General features: G+C 42.0%; 1 protein-coding gene across 2 annotated transcripts in view; it reads right to left on the reverse strand.

Annotated features, from left to right (window-relative positions):
* Positions 1–20,513, reverse strand: part of LOC102295444 (RNA-binding Raly-like protein) — a 92,217-nt gene that overhangs the window by 9,835 nt on the left and 61,869 nt on the right. For both annotated transcript variants that reach the window (XM_042213843.1, XM_005946724.2), the window contains exon 4: positions 2,836–3,014. In XM_042213843.1, coding sequence (XP_042069777.1) covers positions 2,836–3,014 — 179 coding nt within the window. The remainder of the gene's footprint in view (positions 1–2,835; positions 3,015–20,513) is intronic.

Below are 20,513 nucleotides of genomic sequence, written 5' to 3' on the forward strand. Positions count from 1 at the left end.
TTTTTTTGTATCGAAAAAATATCGAACCGTGACACCAAAGTATCGAACCGAACCGTGAATTTTGTGTATCGTTGCACCCCTATTAAAAACATGGGTTTAATTTAAATTATTTGATATCCTAGCGCTGACACACACAAAGTACAGCAAGGGCTTAGAGAAGGGTGTAAAAAGGGAAATTAAAGAAAAATAGATGGTACACCCCCTTTGTCTTGCCATGTTTTGGGCATCTTAGTGCCAGTCTAGACAAATCTGCAGCAGACAAAAACATTTTAGACAGCAGTGATTTGTCTGTTTCAATATCAGCGTGCATAAATCCAGCGACATAAAGAAATGTTTCTTTGCAGCTGGGTGTGGAAGAAAATCTCAAATCTCATCAGCAACAGTTTTAATGAACCTCTGTAATCCACATTCCCACAGAGAGAATCAACAACTGGTAGATGGTCTGAGCCCACAAATGACAACAGAAACCAACATGTAATGTAAAACAACTCTGAGCAGTTCTTTTTTCTTCTTCTGCCTTTGCTGCGCTGATGTGTTTCAGGGTCATTTTCTGTTCATAAGTGGGCCGATGCAAACTCGAAAGTCAGCGCTGACCGCAGTAGGATTTTACAGCTCCATGCAGATTAGAGTGTCATTCAGTGACCCGTGCAGTCGTCAAGGCCGCGCTCCTGCACCATCAGTTACTCTTAGCGCTGCGCTGCCGCCTTCTTCAGCCGCATGAGCCCTCGCCCTCGCTGTGCTCCGTAATGGACTGACTCTGCTGCACACAGCTCTCCAAATGACCCTGAAAACTACTTCAATCCTGAAAGCTTTTCGACCTCTGAAGCTTGCAAAGGCAATCTAATTTCCTTGTGATGGGGCGCAGTAAAAACTATTAAGGCTTGTAATAAACTAGTATAAACAATTCTTATTTTCCATGCACTATTAACTCGGTCTAATTGTGAGAGCTGATAGGCTCGGCTGGGTTATAGCAGGAGAGGAGAGCCCTGCGGTACAGAAGCTTTTAATGAAGAGACCATCTGGAGCACCCCCCCTCACCCGCCTTCTCTCCAGCACCCTGGGGCCTTACCACCGAGATGAGCTGTCACACAGGCGGGAGATAACATGAAACAGGGTTTTGGAGAGGAAATATCCTCAGAGTGCAGCAGGTTTCCACAGGAGCTGCAGATTTAAAGGGGGGGAAAAACAGGCTGAACATCACAACTGTGTACAAATGTGAACATCAAGGCCGAGGCTCATGTGTGGGTCTGAAATTTAAAAGCCGTTAATTGGTGAGGGATGTGGCGTTAAACACCCCTGCGTATCGTCCTCTGACAGCAGCGGGGAGTTGGTGTCTCTGCCCTTTTTCGATAAAAGCCTTTTAACAGCTGAACTTCCTGAACTTCTCGTGCCACAGTATTTCCCTTCGTCCTTTACCCTCGGCAGAGTTACAGCCACGACTCTGGATTTAATGTTTGCTGATGTTTTCATTAGGTTTAACGGTCATGTAGCTCTCAGTGGATGGATAAAGTGCACGTCTCTCTGGGACATGAAAAACAGTTTACTGGAAAAGCGAGAGAAGAAGACTCGGAACAGTTTGTGACAACTAGGCGCTGTGAAGGTAAAAGAACGCATATGTACAGTTAACAAGCAAGTGCTAAGCACAGTATTATTTTGCTTTATTTATTTTGCCCTGTAAACAAACACGCTTATTAAGTGATTTCAAAAATCCACATGTTTGATGGAGACTTTCTGTCTTTGGTTAAGAGAAACTGCCATGCCGAGCCTACTGAGCTCACTCTCTGAAAGTGCAGCACCTGTTTAAGTGCATTATAAAGGACTCTGCACTTATAGATATGAGCGCCATGTGATTATTTCAGGAGTGTCTAAATGATACATCGAAAAGACCACGTTTTTACACAAAAAAGAGGAAAAGAATAAAGACAATTAAATCAAACAAGGATTCAACTTGATCATAGGAATCATAGGATCATAGTAATTGGTCAAACATGCTGATTATAAGTTTCTGTATCTGAACATGGTGGGCAAGGGGGTTGATTGTTTGGGTTTTCACTATATTATTCTCGGGTCTTTACCTTACAGGAAAAGGCACCTTGAGGACATTGTTGTTGTGATTTGATGATATATAAATAAAATTGAATAAATTGAATTCACTCTTTCACTACCAGCAAACAGCCTCCTGCAACCACTCGCTGATCAGGGAATACTCATTTTTCCCTAGCGACTGATGGTTGCCAGGCAGTTGGCAGTAGGTGTGTGACTGGAGCCTTTTCTCAGCACCTGTCCTATTAACCATCTTTCCTTTCTGAATTTAAGCTGAATGAAATCCAAGGTGAAAGATCACTGTGATCACTGCCACTCAACTACACATGTGCAGGCCGGAAGAATGGGCCTTCAACAGAGCTTGAAAATAGCCGGCGAAGAGGAAGCGATGCACGGCCGCCCAAGGCTACAAACAAATGAAAAACTGGGTTTTTATGTTGCTAAACACAAACAGAGGTTAAACACACATCTCCACCACTTCCAAGCTGGTGGAGACAAAACTAATTTTCTTTGTTTTTGCAGGATATGAGAATGTGCATAAATATCAAAATAGTGAAATAAATGAAATATAGAAAATTAAGCATGTCCACTGCCAGTATTGTTCAATTATTTGGAGTTAAGTTTTGTACTTTAATGCCATTTACTTAGAGCTAATATCCACGGCTACATCACCCTATAACTGACCTATAATATAAATAATACCAGAAATATAAACCTTGTAATTTTGTATCTGAAATTGTTTAAACTTTAAAAGTTCAAAGTCATTTTTCTATCAGCACAGCATCCTCTTACATTTGCTGCTGGAGGCGGAGGTGTGTGTGTTGTTGCTCCTTCTGGACGGCCTGCTGCTCCTCATTCTCAGAGCCGCTGTGGACAATGAAGAGGAGGATGACGAAGACGAAGGGCGGGGTTGTTTTACAGGACTGGGATCCGCAGGGACCGAAGAGGGAACTCGCTGATAGTCAAACACACTGAAAATAAACACACACACATGCAAGTTTTAAATACTCACACCCTCGCAGACAGAGTCCCATAATGCACCAGTGCCTGAGGCGGTAGCGTCATGCTGCTCGTTTCCATCTCGACTGCTTTATTGTTACAATGAAATGAAGGCAAATTTATGTCATGAGCAGAGTTCATCTTTATGAAGAGCAGCTTGTTTGAAGTCATTTTTATACACAAAAATCTTTGTTATTAAAGTTTTAAAAGCAGAAAGCGGAGAGGAAACAAAGAATAATCTTTTTATTTTTTAAAGGCTTTTATTTCTCTGAACTTTCCCTGCAATGTTTCTGGCTTGCAACTCCAAACACAAATCTTTAGAATGAACTTGTAAAATATATGCCTTCATTTAAAAACAACAGTCAATAATTTCCTAATGCAGCTATTTTTCTTAATCTGGAGGAATCAGTGAATTTAAGTGGTGGATTAATCCACATTTGATGCTTCAGTATTGCGTCAGTAAGATTTCTGTTATGATCTGCAGAAAAAAAGTCTCAAGGTTAATTTAAATATCTGACGACCAAAATCAAAGACAAACCAAAAACTCAACAGAACAAATAGGAGAATCATTTTGGAGTCGGTGCCCCAGCCTACCATCGTGCGAGTGGTTGAGGTCACACAGGTGTCTCAGAAGGGTTTGCATTATAAGGTGGCTGATGTTCACGTTATAAACCTCCATCTTTGCTCATTGGTGGTCGTCCAGGTAGACAGCTGGCCTCTTTTACACCTCTCTCAAAGCATTTGTGTGAACACCTCAGTGCTCTAAAAAATGTCCCTTTGCACACCTGACTCTACGAGAAGATATGACTCTACTACTGTGCACCGTGCATCTGTAGAGTACCTGATGTGGTCTCTCCTTGATATATGCCCATGCACTCACATGAGGAAGTCTGTGCTCAAGTTTTGGTGAATCAAAGTCCAAGATTTTATTCTGTTATTTAGCCGTAATTAGCAGCTATCTGTGTCTTTATGGATACAGACTGCGGTAACCAACAAAGTCATCCTTTGTCCAGATTTGATAACTTCTGCCTCCAATAACCCAAAACGTTGGTGACCAAAGTGTTAATGTTGAGGCTTCGAAAACCAGTGGCCATGTGGTCTACAACAAAGCTGCCCGTGTACCTATTTGTTGCAAATATGAAAGGCAAACATAAGGAAAACACGGGGAATACATGCAACATAGGTGCATGGAAAGTAGATTTAATACATTTCCTGACTAAATATTTGCAGGTGGTCTGATGTTAAGATTTAGTTCAAATAACCGTCACACTGCTCCCTCCATTCAGAGGTTGAATATGCCAATTAAACTAATAGAGGAAGAGGTTTAATATGAGGATGATACAACTCGTAGAGCATCACTGTGGATGTGATCCAGTTACAGGCCTGAATACTAAAGAGCAGAGACAACAGGACAGTCTGCTCAAGTGGACAGGTCATGAGTCGTCCTTCAGCTCCTCTCGTTCATCTTCTTGCAAGAATGCTTCATTCCTGATATGAGAAACCAAACTATGAGGCACTAATGTGCTCTATTAATCTGCATTCTGAAGCTGAACCAATAACTTCTCCTTAAACTATTTGTATAGATTTTTTTATGATGCTTTAATGATTTTGTGATCTTTGAGTTTAATTCCCAATTAAAAACCAAATTTCCTTTTAATACTTTCAGATGCAAACGCGTATAGAAGGCTGAGGTTAGGGTAGGTTGCATGAATAAAAAAGTATTTAAAGGTTAAGAGTCTTTTCAAATAAATCTCACACACAGAGACAAACCAACACTGAATGCATCCAAGTGAAACTGTTTGAGTACATTGCATTGCACTTTATGCCAAAGAGCTGCATCATTACTCCAAACTATTAAAACCCCATTAATAAGGCATGTTCCATATTCTTTCGTCACCATAAACACTCACACGGTATTTTATTTTAAAATGTTCCCGTCGTGCTTAACTCACTGCTTTAGCAGGATATTAATTAGATTTTTGGAGAACCAAAGTTGAAGTAATATCCTGCTAAAAACATTACCTACACCTTCTCCTCCTGTTTGTTAAAAGCGATGCTGTCCAGCGGTTTGTAAAATACAAATCCATACAGGCTAAACTGTAAATATTTGGACGGGTACATGTTCTAAAAGTTATATATTTTATGGTTTATTTTTCATGCATGCACTTATGCAGTTCTTTCTGAACTGTATGTGAAATACAACACATCAGAATGATGGGATGCTGCCATTCTGTACAGGAAGCCCAGTTTCTTTTCTGTTTTGTCTTTTTTTTACTTTTTTATTATTTTAATGATTGATGATTGTAACAGGAGCAATGAAGCTCAACAGTAAGACTGATGTTTGTAAAAACAAGCAGAGATATATAGCTTATTGGATAACTTGATGCGAACTTGACATTCATGTAAGACTCATTTAATGCAAAGCATTCCTCGCGGCTGGTCTTCGTTTGCATCCAAATCAGCTGATGAGATTAGAACTTGTAGCTTTTTCCAGTTTGATTTGAAAGTTCTTGTTTATTAAACCAGAGTTCAGGTGCAGCTGTGAAAACACTCTTAAACTGACAGGAAGTATGCAGAACATACCAACCAGCATTTACAGGGTGTTTGGGAAAAATACTTTTTTCCCCACAAATGTCCAAACTAATTGTTGTGCATCACCCAGAGAACCAACGTTTTTCTCATGACACAGCATAATCACTTCTGTTCCTAAAATGTTTTGCTTATGAGTTTCTAAATTTGGGAATTCAAAACCGTGACTATTTTAGATGGTACGCCATTATTTATTTTGGTGTGTGTGTTAACAACCGTTACCTTGGAAACTATTAAGTAAAATATATAGTAGTGCAACACCTATTTATCAAAGGGGACTCTTGGACTTTACCAGCATAGCTTTGCATGAATCAGACTTCAAAATCATACATATGTAGGTCGTCTTGTGGTCCTAACTTCCTTCTGATTGGCTGTCTCTTGCAAACCGTAGGTTAGGACAGCAGCTGTAATGACCATATATAATGACCATGAGCATTTAGAGTGATTGGCTCACACTTACTTGTACATATGCTGGCCTTGTTATTTAAAATATGAGACACATCTGTCATATTCCAGGATATATATGGTAGAAAATAAAGAAAAACTTCAATTTAAAGCTGTATTTTAAGACACAGCAGGATTACACAAGTGTTTAAAACCTCCCCCTGAAGGAAGTTTTCATACAGCCTAGTTTTTCTCCTTACTTGTAATGAAAGTATCAAATTGATTTATAAGGAAATTAATTGAGAATGAAAGCTGTGCCATTTGTATGTAGCTGCAGTTGAAAGTCAGCTGAAAGTGAATTTGGTCTTAAATCAGTTGCAGCTGCTCCCTCTGTCGGGCTGCGTTACCTGCTGGAGGTGAGATGAAACTTTCTAAAGGACAGAGTGATTTATCTTCTATAAGCGGATAACCAGCACTGATTTCATTTCATCAAATAATCCCAGATGCCCTCCTTTCAGCACTCGCTGCACCTTCTCCCTTTTGGTGTTATGTCGCCGCTCGCTGATGCCGTGTTTTTTCCCGCGGTTGTTGCGGTCTGATAGAGTGTGCTGTGCTGCGGGTGAGAGCTGACTGACAGCTCCAATTTGATGCAGGGAACGATAGAGGAGGCGACTGCGAGGATGAGGAGAAGCCTTTCCTCTCGCTGCCAACCTCTGCTGCCTATCACAGCAGCCATCTACAGCTGGAGGAGCAATGACTGCAGGGGGAACATGAATACACTTCATCTCTTTCACTGTCACACAAATAGAAATGCATACGCACACACACACACACACGAATATGTCTGCTCAGTACATTTTAAAAGGTTCTTCTGTGACATGGGGAAAAAAAATCATTTACACTTTAAAGGCCGGGGAAAGAAGCTGTGTGCACCTACAAACATGCAGAGATATTCAGGTTCAGAATTTAACTCCATCTAGAGCCTGTTTTCTCCCAGTTTTGAGGATTTCATGCCAAATTAGGAAGCCATGAATGACTGAAGGCCATACACATCAGCACATTTAGTGTTTGTAACGTGTCAGAGGATGGCAGCGTATGTTGGGAATAATGGTTGCTGCTTTTTAACAGTTAGTGAGGTGCCATTTCTTGACACCAATGCTGAAAATGTACGTCTGCTATGATGGCCAGAACAGAAGTAGTGAAACTGAAGCAAAGCTGCATGAAGCTACGGAATCCAATGACCACAAGGAGCGTGTACTGCTGCCGAATTTATACACATTCATAGCTTTGTAAATTAAAATGGGAAAAATAAATGCACCCAAGAACCCAAGAAGAAAAAAAGCACCTGGAGGTGACTGTTGCTGTGATTTGGTGCTCGGCAACCCAACTTTGTGTGGTCTGACGTTTCCTGGCTGAGATGATGTGGTTCCTACGTACTTTCACAGCTGAAGGAGAAATAACTGTTGCAACAGTTGCATCCTATTACAGCACCACCCTCCAATTCACCAGCTCTTTACAACAACCCAAATATTTCACAAATGTTTCTAAGGGCAGAATGAATGGCTAGGTGCTTCATTTTATATACCTGTAGCAAATGGACTGGAAACACTTGAATTCAAAGACTAAGAGGTGTGACCCAATACTTTTGTCCATACCTGCCTCTTAAGTCAAGTCCTAAGTTGATGTCTTCCAGGTCCTGGATGTTTCCAGGTCAAAACTCTTCAGTTCCCAAACTCAAAAATACTCTACAGCATGACTGAGAGTTAAAAACTGTCTGAATTCTCTCATATTTAATAAAGTGATCAGTGTGGCTGCTCTACCAGATGTGACCATCAAGTTTAACATCCAGGCATCCATGAAAAACAGGACATAAAGTTATCTCACTGGTTTCCACCTAAAGATAATACACCATGTTCTGAATTAGGGGTTTCTGAAAAATTAAAACCAACAGCTCTGCTATCACTTCGGACATAAATGAAGACAAAAAACTAAACAACAGCAACAGTATGGTTACTGACGTTAGGATAGCTGGTATATAATTGTGTGCCACATGGTCAGCTACAAAGCTATGGTTACGGGAGAACCCTTGAGATGATCCATGCGCACCACCAGCTTAGTCATAATACACTGTCATTAATCTACTGCTGCATGGTTGAGATTACTCACTATATTAAAATTCCTGGTTCTTGGCTTCATGTACCCATTCATATCTTTGTTAGCCTCAGAGTGATTCTTTCCTGACCCGTTCAAATATTTGGTGTCTTGTAATCTGTGAGGTAATGGGGTGTAGTTACATTGTAAGGTTTTAAAAACTAAGCTTTAAGATGTCCTGCAGACAACTAGTGGTAATAAAAACCCAGAGAGGCCGGCACTGATCACTGAATATTTTTTGGCAGAGCTTGAGATTAAATAAAACAAGATAAAAAGCATTAAAACACTTCACTAAAATGACAACAGCTTTAATGAACCAGGGTTTACATGTCATCACTTAACAACCGGATACTCTATTATTGTATTAACTTCAGTTTTATACTGACTGTTACATCGATAAGTACGCAAATAAAGGTTAAAAAGCAATATAAGTGATGACTTATACATACGTATAAGTACATAAATAGTGTTTGTGAATCTTGTGTTTAATGCTCATGTCTGTGGAAACCACCTGAGAGGGAACCTGATAGTTTTAATTTATTAGAATTCAATAGAGAGGCAGCACGGTGGCACGGTGGTTAGCACTGTTGCCGCACAGCAAGAAGGTCCTGAGTTCAATTCCAACATCAGGCCGGGGTCTTTCTGTGTGGAGTTTGCATGTTCTCCCCGTGTTTGCGTGGGTTCCCTCCGGGTACTCCGGCTTCCTCCCACCGTCCAAAGACATGCACTTAGTGGGGATAGGTTAATTGGATAACCCAAATTGTCACTAGGTGTGACTGTGAGTGCGAATGGTTGTCTGTCCCTGTATGTTGGCCCTGCGACAGACTGGCGACCTGTCCAGGGTGTACCCCGCCTCTCGCCCTATGACAGCTGGGATAGGCTCCAGCGCCCCCCGCGACCCTGAAAAGGATAAGTGGAAGCGAATGGATGGATGGAATTCAATAGAGTTTGAAATTGATGGGGAAGGTAAAAGAGAAGCTAAAAATATCAAGCAGCCCTCGTGCAAAGAGGGCTGGAACATCGTGTCGTTAAACAGAAACTTTACTGCCTGCGTCGCTGACGGTGCCTGACAGACCTGACATCTCCTCAAAGAGACTTTATTTTTATCTCCTAATAAAGTTCAGCATTTTGGTTTTTATTTTGTGTCACACAAACAGTTCAGTGCAGTGAAAGCAAAGTTCAGGCATACAGCAGATGTTTTAGGGCATTATCAGCACCCTTGATTTGTGGGTTTGTATGATCTGCACGCTCACAGAAACACACTCAGACGTCCCGCTGTGTTTGTCCCTGCAGTCACAACACATCAGGGTAACAGGTGAACGTGTTGTGCTTGTGTTGGTCGGGGGGCTACTGTACCACACTAAGCTGATAATCCGCAGCCCAGCAGATAAACGCCTATAAATATTTACAGGGCAGCAGTGTTGACACAGCTTTGCATCCTGCCTAGCTTCCTACAGAGTGAGGTAGGGCGGACTAACATTGAAAAACTTCAGTAAATCTTCAGGAAGCTAAACAAATGAATACATTACTTCTGATCATTGTGGGGGGATCTTCACAGAATGCAGCACGGGTCATATTTTGTTCTTCAACTGACTGAAAGGCTCAAATATTCTAACGCTGGACAGTTTTGTACAAAATGACATCTGATCCATGGGTAAAGCATAAAAACAAGGTGCTCAGTCTTGGCAGGAAGACCACAGACTGTATATGAAAGATGTACACAGCGAATGTGAACTTGACTAGTACTGTAATCCTGGTCTGTTAAATATGAAGGCGCATGCTGAGTGCTATTACTGTTGCCAGGTTAGTGTTTTGAAACCAGGTGTGAGAAGCGAGGGGCGGATCTGTGAAATTGCACATTTTGTGATTGACAGGTTGTTAGCAAATGAGCAAGTCCTGGAAAAACGTCCTTATAAACTTTCCTGGATAAAACCTTCCCACTGGTAAACGATCCACTCTACCTCCACAGCCACAAAAACACAGAAACATTTTCTGTAACCAAAACTATCACCCCCTACTGGCCATTACGAAAAATGCAAACTTATTTTTTGGCTGCCCCTGTGTTGGATTTCTAGTGTCAGAAAAGGCTACAGCTGCTAAGGTACTCATTCTAGCCAGCTGGGTTAGCATAACCTGTATACGTGTAAAATAGATGCAGATCAAAGCTGCTTTTTGGATGGTCTGTTATTACAACTAAATCTACAGGAGGCCATATTACTTCTCAAAAGGCACCAACACAGTCCAGACATCCAGATAAGAGACTCCAACTAGCTGCAACAAAGCAGTAAACAGCTACAGCCGCCTGTGTGACCCTCCATTAGGACATCAACCTTCAAGCCTCACGTTATTGAAATGGATGTGTTTTAAAAAAAAGTATATCCACAAAAATTAAAACCATTTTTGTCGCAGTCTGTAAACACGGCTCTGTCTGCTATAAAGTTGGACATGGAAGTCTACACGGACTGACTCACTTTCGTAGACAGTCTCAAGTGGACATTAGAGGAACTGCAGGTTGGATTAATTTCTGTCCTTTTTTTTTGCCTTAAAGTTGTCCTTTTTTCAGATCAGGTGTACTTTTTCACCTTGGACGGAGTGACTGGCTTTAGCTCTGCACAAACTGGGAACTATCACAGTTCTTAATTAGTCTTTATACCTCCTTTTCTGATCCTGAAATTGTAGCTAAAAAGACTCTGGCACAGGGCAAACCCCTGAGAGGCATAAGTGTACATAATTGCAATGCATGAAACACAACCAGAGCTGCCCCACACAAACAAATCATGTGGAAATTGGGCCACGAGTGAGGAGACGTGTGAAGGAAAGACAAAAGGATGATGCAAACTAGTGAACAGAGATAGGATAAGGCTGAGGGAGGTAAACAGTAGATGAGAGAGAGAGCGTGTGGATGTAAAGTGAGTGGAGCGTTTATCTGCCGGCTGCCAACAGATTTGTTTTTAATGCCGTCAGCCTCTTTCTCTCTCCATCTTCTGTTCCTCCCTTTCATCTTCTTCCTCTTAGTCTACAGCCTCCATACAGTTATCCTCCTCCTCCTCCACCTGTCCTTGGCTGCCTGCAGTGATCTGTGTTTTCAGCCCATGGCGGGGAGGTCAGACACTGTCAGTCCACTGCTGTTCAGGTTTTTTTATTTTTTATTTTTTTATTTTAGTCTTTATTTAACCTTTAACTGGGGAAAGTCAAGACAGGAAATGAGGTTGCTGGTTTTCAGAATCACCTTTTTTCACCAAAGACGGGAGGAAGGCGTCTGAACAAGTGCACAAATCAGGCTTTTAATGTCCTTAATGCAATTATTAAAGCTCCTAATGCTACACTAACAGGTAATAAGTAACTACAACCTTAAACCATTTTAATATATATATATATTTTTTAGCAAAAACTAAGCAAAAGCAGTCTGTGAAAGCCTAAGTACACCTTATGGTTCAGTAACTTGAGGCAACGACTGCAGAATCTTGATTCTTTCATTTTTCAACCATTCGATTGTAGATTTGCTGCTGTGCTTTTCATCAGTGCTGCATTGCACGACTCAGTTTAGACTAAGCTTTAGCTGTTGCACAGATGAACTCACATTTGACTCTAGAAAACTCTGGTACACAGAGGAGTTTGTGGTGTCGGTCTTGAAAAGGCAAACACACATTCAAGGCAGCCTGAGATTATTCATGCTCCGCTTTTGTTCACGTTGCATTTATGTCCTCGTTTGAACTATCTGCAAGGAAATCCGCTGTTTGACTCTCACTGCCTCTCAGTGTGTGATCTGGTTCATTTGCACCCTTGCTGTGAGTTGAGCTTTCCACAGCCGGCAGCTCAGGTGAGTTCATAGCAGGTGATGGAGGGAGGAAGGATAACTGACCGAGTGAGGGGAGATGATTTATACGCAGCCCGACTCCTGCTTTGCACTCAATTGTAGACTCTGTCACGCTGAATTGCCGTAGTTGCAATTTTTTCCAACAAACACGGGCGCAGTGTTTGTTAGTTTCCCTCTGTTGTCCAGAATTTGCTGTGCTCACACAAATAAGTCACCTTCAGCAGTGTCAGGCTTTTACAGGCTGCAGATATCCTGTAAAAATGTATCTGGAGCAAAACAAATTAACTTGTGCCACTCCCGTGTTTGCTGATTTGTGAGCTGCTGGTACTGAGAATAATACAATGAACCGTGGCATAACCTGAGACTGACAAATGTGCCGATGAAAAACACCTCAATAAAGAAAAGTACAACTCAAAATTACATTTTCAGGAGGCACAGCATCACTTGAGCTTGTCTGCTCTACAGTTTTTACTGAATAAATAACGCAATTTCTTTTAAATTGAATTTGCTCCAGACATTCGGCAACAACAAGCACTGAGACATGTCATTTGTTTTTAAAATCAATTCTATTCTTTGAAAACAAGTCAGTGAAGTAGAGCTGTGTCCAAGCAGATTTTCATTTAGCATTAAGGTCAGAGAAAAGGAATTGCTCTGTGTCTTTAACATCCATGTAAACTATTAGTTGCGAGCATGTGGTCATCAGTCACAGTGTAAAAACCACAGGGCTACTCATGATCCTTTGGATCCTGTGTGAGTTTGGCTAACTTTAGCGCTGCTGTCTTCTCTAACACATCCACACCCTGGTGGGTGGTTACACATCGCTTCGGTTACCTGGTTATATTTCACTTTAATCTGACAAACAGATATACAGATAGTAAATTTTAACATCAAAGCACAACAGCACTAGTTAGCATGGCTTTTGTCTGTTATCCTTTTCCTCCTTTTCCCTTTAAAAATTTTCCATTAAAAACAAGAGCTTCTTTTTTTAAATCAGTCAATCACAGCATAGCCAGCCAGATCTAAAATCTCGATGTTATGAAAAAAAATGAGAGATTGATTGAATTTAAATAAAAAACCAAGCAAAAATAAGTACAAATGAACTGAAGAAGAAACATGCACTTACAAGACGACACTTCTATTTTCCCATTTTCCACATCACTACCATTTTAATTGAATGTAATTTCGTGAGAAAGAAAACCTTAGCTGTGAATTTAGTTCCTAAATCACAGCAGATGTGATCTCATTTTAATGAGGTTGCTTTTTTGTTTAAACTGATGCTTTTATTTCAGTTTTCCTTCACCCAGATCTCGAAAAAAAAATTTGTTCTTATTTTCCCATTTTAGAGACGATTAACCAAGGACAGAGATTTACCTGATTATTACAGAATAATAAAATACTAGCATCTCACTCAACAACACTGTAGTGCAGTAGAACCCTTCATACTAAACAAGTACTATAATATTAATATGTATTCATATACTTAAATTTCAGTATGATTTATGTCTTTAATATTTTGTGTGTGCATGTAGAGAGATGAAGACATCTGGGTATATCATTGTTCTTCCCAGAGGCACACGATGTTAAAGCCCATCACTGGTAATTATGAGAATTTTCAAGTATAGAAAAAAGTGGGCAGACACAGTAAAAATAGTTTTTGTTTCTGTGCAAACTACAAGAGGTCATATCTGCCAACAGCATCTCCGTGTTTGTGTGACTAAAGACAGCTGATAATGTTATTAGACAGTGTGTAACTCACAGTCTATTTTATCATTTGTAAGATAATTTTAATAAGAGTGTTTGAGGTACCGAATTCAGTTACCACTGGGTGAACCTTAGTACCAAGCAACTCTAGCGGCCTTTGCAGGCACACCTACTTTAATTCATCTATCATTGGGGGATTAGGGGTGGAGCCTATGCCAACCTATCCTACAGGGCTCCAGACTGAAATCCCTAAAGTTGAACTGAGTAAAACTTTTACTGTTAGATGTCAGGAGATTGCAGTCAACTGAGCTCTGTTTTAATAACCTGCCCAGTTAAAGTGCATAATCCTACTTACAGTGGTTTATCTCAGCTGTCAGTATGCAGAGGGAGAAGCATCCACATCTATTTACTCTGGAAGAGGCTGTAAAACTTTTTCTGATATGGGTCAGTGATTCAGAGTAGCACACTTCTGACCTATGACGGTGATAATCAGGTGAGTTGTTGAGGATATGCTGAACTTTTCTGTCATTAAGACCATTTTTGTTTGTTTGTTTTTTGCCACTGTTAGCTGCTGTTAGCGAAACTGTCTTTGAAGTGGATGTAACCTTGTTTAACTCTGACATTTAGTTAATGAATTCTCATATGATGTGAGAATACAAGCAACACTGTTTATCACAGGAAAAAGTGACATTTTTAGGACACACAAGGCTAACATTAGCTGGCATAATGTTTGTCTATAACCAGCTGTTGTTGCTGTCTGTAAGTAACAATATCAGAAATAAATGACACAAACAAAAAGAAGCATGTTTGTGCTTCATTTTGTGTGTTAGAGCCCTGACTTCAGTTCTGAGGTTGTTGTATGAGGCAAAGAGGAAAAAGATAATATTTTATTAATGTAGCCGGATGGACTACTGGCCTTTCTCTTTCTCTCTCTCTCCCTTGCTATACCGCCCTCACTCTCTCCTGCGCTCGCTCTTGGCTACGCAACTAGGTTAATTGTGAATCCACCTGCATATTGATTGCAGGGCAGCGTCAGTCTGTATAAAAGGAAGCCAGTTTTCTCTTGGTTCATTCCTCCCGTGTTTTTGGCGAAAAGCAGAAGTAAATGCTGGGACTGATGGCATGCGAAATGCAGAAATATTGCCTTGAGAGCAGTTTGTGTAACATGTTGTTGACAGTGCTTAAAAATATGTTTGTCGCGTTGGGAAAGAGAAGGGTTTTCAGGCGGGGTACGCAACCATGGCTATTCCAACCCGTCAGTGTATGGTTTCTAGTGTGGGGTGCACACTAGCTCTAGGTCTGCTCCTGTTGGTACACCCGAGTCTGAGTGGCGTGGTCTAAAGGAACTCCTAAAGCGCCAGCAAGAGCAGTTAAATCAGCTCACGGAGACAGTGGTTTCTTTGCAGAACCCCTGAAGAGGTGTTCGTCCTTCACGGGGTGGCCCGGTGATTTGTCGCCAGTGTCAGCAGCCAGGACACTTTGCTAGGGAGTGGTTCAGGCCCTCCTTGTATGGCAGTTGGCAATCACCTTCCCGCTACCCAGTCAGAAAACTAAAGCCCTCTGAGCTGCAGAGCCACAGTTCAGGTGGGGAGTTCACTGGCTCACCAGAGGATAGGATTGGTCGGCTAATATGATCTTGTCCAAAGATTGATGTGTTGATTAGCGGGGTGACAGTCCCTTGTTTGATGGATACTGGGTCCATGGTATCCACCATCACAGAGAGCTTATTTTTGGCACAGCTTTGGGCTGCCAATGGGCTTGCCATTCCGTACAGTGGCTATTTGGAGCTCTGTGTACTCCTGTGTGGCAAGGAAATGCCCTTTTGTGGGATCCTTATAGTGAAGGACCCTCCTGGTGCGACGCCCTCTGTTCCTTAGGAATGAATGTAATCCGCCGCTGTTATCAAGAGCTGTTTGGGGCTTTCGGTGGCTCCTTGTTTAATTCACCTTTTGTATCACAGGCACCAAGATCAGTTTTGGAGGCCTTACATCAGTGTCACCAGTCTGCAGCCCAAGCCCCAGAGGACCCTGTCGGTACTGTCAAGGTACAGAGCCCGCGGGCCATGCGGATACCTGGTGGCATCATGCAGCTGGTGGCTACCACCTGTTCTCAGCAGTTGTCAGGCCAGGCCGTGCTTTTTGAGCCTCCTGAGTCTGGGCTGCTAGTTGGATTGCTGGCCTCTCCATGTTTGGTCCAGGTGGACCCGTTTGGGAGTGATAAGCCAAGCTACTGTTGTGAGCCTCCCTGCTGGTGTTAGCGAGGAACACTCCTTTCCCGTCACAGTTTCCTCCCATACCACAAGCAACCGTGCTCAAGACATGGTGGATGCGATCGACCTGTCTGCTCTCGCTGAGTCGGAACAACATGAGGTAATTTTACTTTTGCAGAAGTACCACTCTGTTTTCTCTGCTCACGAGGGAGACTTGGGCTGCACCAATCTGATCTCGCATGACATACCTCTACTTGATGACGTACCCATCCGGCAGAGGTACAGGCGAATTCCTCCTTCTGATTATGAGGCTATCAGGGCCCACATCATTCAGCTATTGGAGACCCAGGTAATCAGGGAGAGTAGCAGTCCTTATGCCTCTCTCATTGTCCTCGTCCGCAAGACGGATGGAAGCCTCCATCTGTGTGTTGACTACCGCTTGCTGAATAGCAAAACGAGGAAGGATGCCTTCCCCTTACCTCGCATCAAGGAAAGTCTGGATGTGCTTGCTGGCGCACGCTGGTTTTCTACAATCGATCTGGCCAGCGGGTACAATCGGGTACCAGTTTCTGAGCAGCATAAGCCCAAGACCGCGTTTTGCACACCGTTTGGCCTGTTCAAGTGGAATCATATGTCATTCGGGCTGTGCAATGCTCCTGGTACCTTCCAGTGCCTAATGCAGAGGATGTTTGGGGAGCAGCAGTGCCAGTCGCTACTGCTGTACCTGGACGAAATCATTGTGTTCTCCTCGTCGGTCTCTCAGCACCTGCAATGGCTGGAAATGGTGCTTGCAAGGCTGCAGCAAGAGGGGCTCAAGGCTAAGCTAGAAAAGTGTGCCTTCTTCAGGCAGAAAGTTAGCTACTTGGGCCATCTCCACCGATCCAGCCAAGGTCGACGCAGTAGCCAAATGGCAGTGTCCTCGTTCTGTGTCAGAGTTGCGATCCTTTTTGGGTTTCGCCAGCTATTACCGGCGCTTTGTGCAAGGGTTTGCCACATTGACGGCTCCCTTGCATCAAGTGGTGGCTAAATTGGCTGGCACCAAGTCAAAGAAGGGCTTGGGACAGACTTTGAGTGCCATCTGGACACCTCAGTGTGAGGAGAGCTTTGAGGCCCTGAAAGCGAAGCTCATGTCTGCCCCTGTGCTGGCGTATGCCAACTTCACACGCCCATTTATCTTGGAGATTGATGCCAGCCACAGTGGTTTGGGTGCGGTTCTCTCACAGGAAACAGAAGGTGGTGTTAGGCCAGTGGCTTATGCTAGCCGAGGTCTCCGGCCCCATGAGAGCAACATGGACAATTACAGCTCCATGAAGTTGGAGTTTCTTGTGCTCAAGTGGGCCATGACCATAAAGTTCTGGGAGTACCTGCTGGGGCAGAAGTGTGTGGATTACACTGACAACAATCCACTCAGTTACCTCTCTTCAGCTAAGCTTGGTGCCACCGAGCAGACATGGGCATCCCAACTGGCGGCCTTTGATTTTGAGATTAAGTATCGATCAGGCCACAGTAATAGGAATGCTGATCCCTAAACCAGTCATGGTTCTGCTGCATCAGTGGGATCATCTGGTGGAGAAGGATGGCATCCTCTATCGCTGGATTTTGCGTCCGGGTGGAGGTGAGGAAGCCCTCCAACTTGTTCTTCCGGAGGCTCTGAAGCCTGAGACCTTGAGGCAGCTACATCAGGATCATGGTCCAGTGGTCCTGGTACCTTAGGTGGTGGGTCGTTTTCACACTTTCCTTTGTACAGCACTGGGTGCCGGCTGTCATGATTTTCTTTTCGTGTGGTTTTCTTTTGGGTCCACGGCTACTGGTAAGTCACGGTTCCATGGTTGTTTTATGGTACTTTTAGGACACTGTCAACTATGACGCTATATTCAGTATTTTCTTAATGTTTCATTTTATTTTTGTCAGCATAAATAAAACTGTATTAATATCGGAGCAAACCTGCCTCGGTGTGCATCCTTGAATCTGTGCGGTCTCTTTCGTTTTTATCTATTTTTCTTAAATATATATTTCCTGGGGGTGAAATTCCCCTAGGTGGCGTTGTTGTTTTTTTTAGTTTTTATATAACCCCTCCGACCACTTGGTCACATTAAGATACCAGTGGTGCTGTCTCTTTCCTTCGCATTCTTGTTTCTTTGGTTAAGATACCCTCTCAGACGATAAAACAAAGCTTTGATCCTTCATATCTGGAGAATGAAAGTGCACACAATGCCTTTTGATTCAAATTGAAATGACACGCGAACGTCTACAACTCCTCTTATCCTCCTTTGACCTACTGCATACGTAAAACACGATTACTTCAGAATACAGATGGTTTCCACAAACCTGCTCCTATGTATCTTTTAATACATTAATTATAAGTGAGTGCATCAATCTGTTAGATGGCATTATTACACAGTATCTATGTATATTTATGATTATAGTATCCTGTTTTTAAGTGCTAACATCTGTGAACTGCAGATGTTAGCACTTAGTACTATAACAGTTTCCTGATGAACAGTTTTCCTGACATTATCTATAACTTGCATGTCAGATCATAACATAATGTTCACATACATTTGAGACAAGTGAACAAAAACACATTTCTTTTTGAAGTTTTAAGACAGTTAAATTTTTAACTGCGGTCTGTTTTTCAGCTCAATAGTGCAATCTGTCATGTTGTAGAGAGAGGCAGGCATTTATCTTGTTTTTGATTGTCTCTTTTTATGAGTAATTTACTCATATTTCTGTTTTTTATATTTCTTTTCATTCTCTTCATTTTCTTGACTCTTGACATGCATCTGTCTGAGCTTTCTGTTTCTTTTCCATCTCTATCTCATTCTTGCTTTTCTCTTTCAATAATCCTGCTTGATTTTAATCTTCCCAGCTTAGCTCTGTCATTTCCTCCTCTCTGTCTGTTTGGTGCCTGATATTTGGTTCTTTATGACTGTATTGTGTTGCTGAATGTGTGCCCCTTTCTGTTTTTATCATAGAGCAAAATATTCTGAGCTGGTTTGGTGGTTTGGTGGATGGGAGGCCAACAGTTGCACTCTTCTTCACAAAATGCCTCTTCAAACTGGCTTAAGTTTGAGCACAACAAGGTCAAACTGAGATTTTTATCTTTTCCCAGAGCCATGAAACAGCTTTCTGAGACAAGCAGATCCTCTCCTAACCACAGTCTCGTGTTGGCTGCCAACCAACAGGAAATCACTTTGCCACTTTGCAAGAGTCGAGACAATTCATGTTCTCAGAGGGTGACCAATTTTCACCTCTCAGCTGTAAAAGTGCAGTCTGAGTCACTCTGAAAATAACTTTTAGAAGATGCTGAAAAGCTGCAAACGTGAGATTGGAGGTGGTTCAGACCTGATGAGCAAATTGTTTGGGTAACATCAAAACAAAAATATCAGCTCAATTGTTGTGTGGAGCGTCATTTTCATTCTCAGGGTGTCAAATGCTGCCATTAGGTCAGAATCTGCCGGGCTGTCAGAGAAAACCTGTTACACCACATTAGCATTGGTGCAGTGGTGGTAGTTACACTCGCAGTAGCACAGAAACAGAGCAGGGGGAAAAGAGAGAGAAAGAGAGCCAGGGACAACAACAAGAGACAACATCGTCACATTAGAAAGGTATAGTAATCATCCACAATTATTTTCAGTTGCGGGTGATAAAGGATTCAGAAAGTTTATTCATGCAGTGAATCCTATGTATGCAATTCCAAACAGAAAAACACTCTCCCAAAAAATCATCCCAGGCCCATATGACAGAATGTGCATCCTCTTTTTGTTTTCATATTTTAATTTATATTTAATTGTGTTGTGATTTGCGGTGTTTTGTGTTGTTTCACTTTACATTTCTTTAAAAGGAGAAAGCTGAAAATTTAAATAGTTAGAAGTTGAAATGAAAATAGTTGGTTTTTGTATTTTATAGTTTATTTATTACATTTCATGTGGAGTGCATAAATAAAAGTATATTTACGGTGGCCCCTACAGACGAAGTGCGTACAAACTCCGAAGCTCTTACAAACTCCAAAGCGCAACGGAAGTGCTCCAGGATGCTAGGGGCAGTGTTGAACTTTTCTCACCTAGTGGCTACACAAGCCAGGAAGTACCAATGACTGGACTTGGTGTGTGGTAGTAACAGGTAAATGAACCAGCAAAGGTGTACTCTCAGTGGCAAGGGTACAATAAGAGAACAGCACCACCAAGGCTGGAGATGGAGCAATACTGGAAGAGCATATGGGAGAAGGACGCAACCCATAACGGCAATGCTCAGTGGCTAGTGGATCTGAGGGCAGACCACAGCAACCTCCCCGAACAGGGTCCAGTAACCATCACAGTGGCAGATATCCAAGAAAGGGTCTCCAGTATGAAGAGTTGGACAGCACCAGGTATAATCTATAGTGTGATATATATGAGTATGTGTAATAATTTGTTGTGTTATATATATGTTGTTGCATATAGATGTATGTTGTATTTTTGTTTTTATGGTGTTCTTTGTCATGTGTTAGAAGGTATGTTATAAACCACTTTTTTTTATCTGGCTACATCACCGTTTATTATTAGGGGTGCAACGATACTCGTATCGATATTGAACCGTTCGATACAGTGCTTTCGGTTCGGTACGCATATGTATCGAACA

The sequence above is a fragment of the Haplochromis burtoni genome, unplaced genomic scaffold (assembly GCF_018398535.1).
Source record: "Haplochromis burtoni strain Fernald_Lab_line unplaced genomic scaffold, NCSU_Asbu1 Contig_487, whole genome shotgun sequence".
Classification (NCBI taxonomy): domain Eukaryota; kingdom Metazoa; phylum Chordata; class Actinopteri; order Cichliformes; family Cichlidae; genus Haplochromis; species Haplochromis burtoni.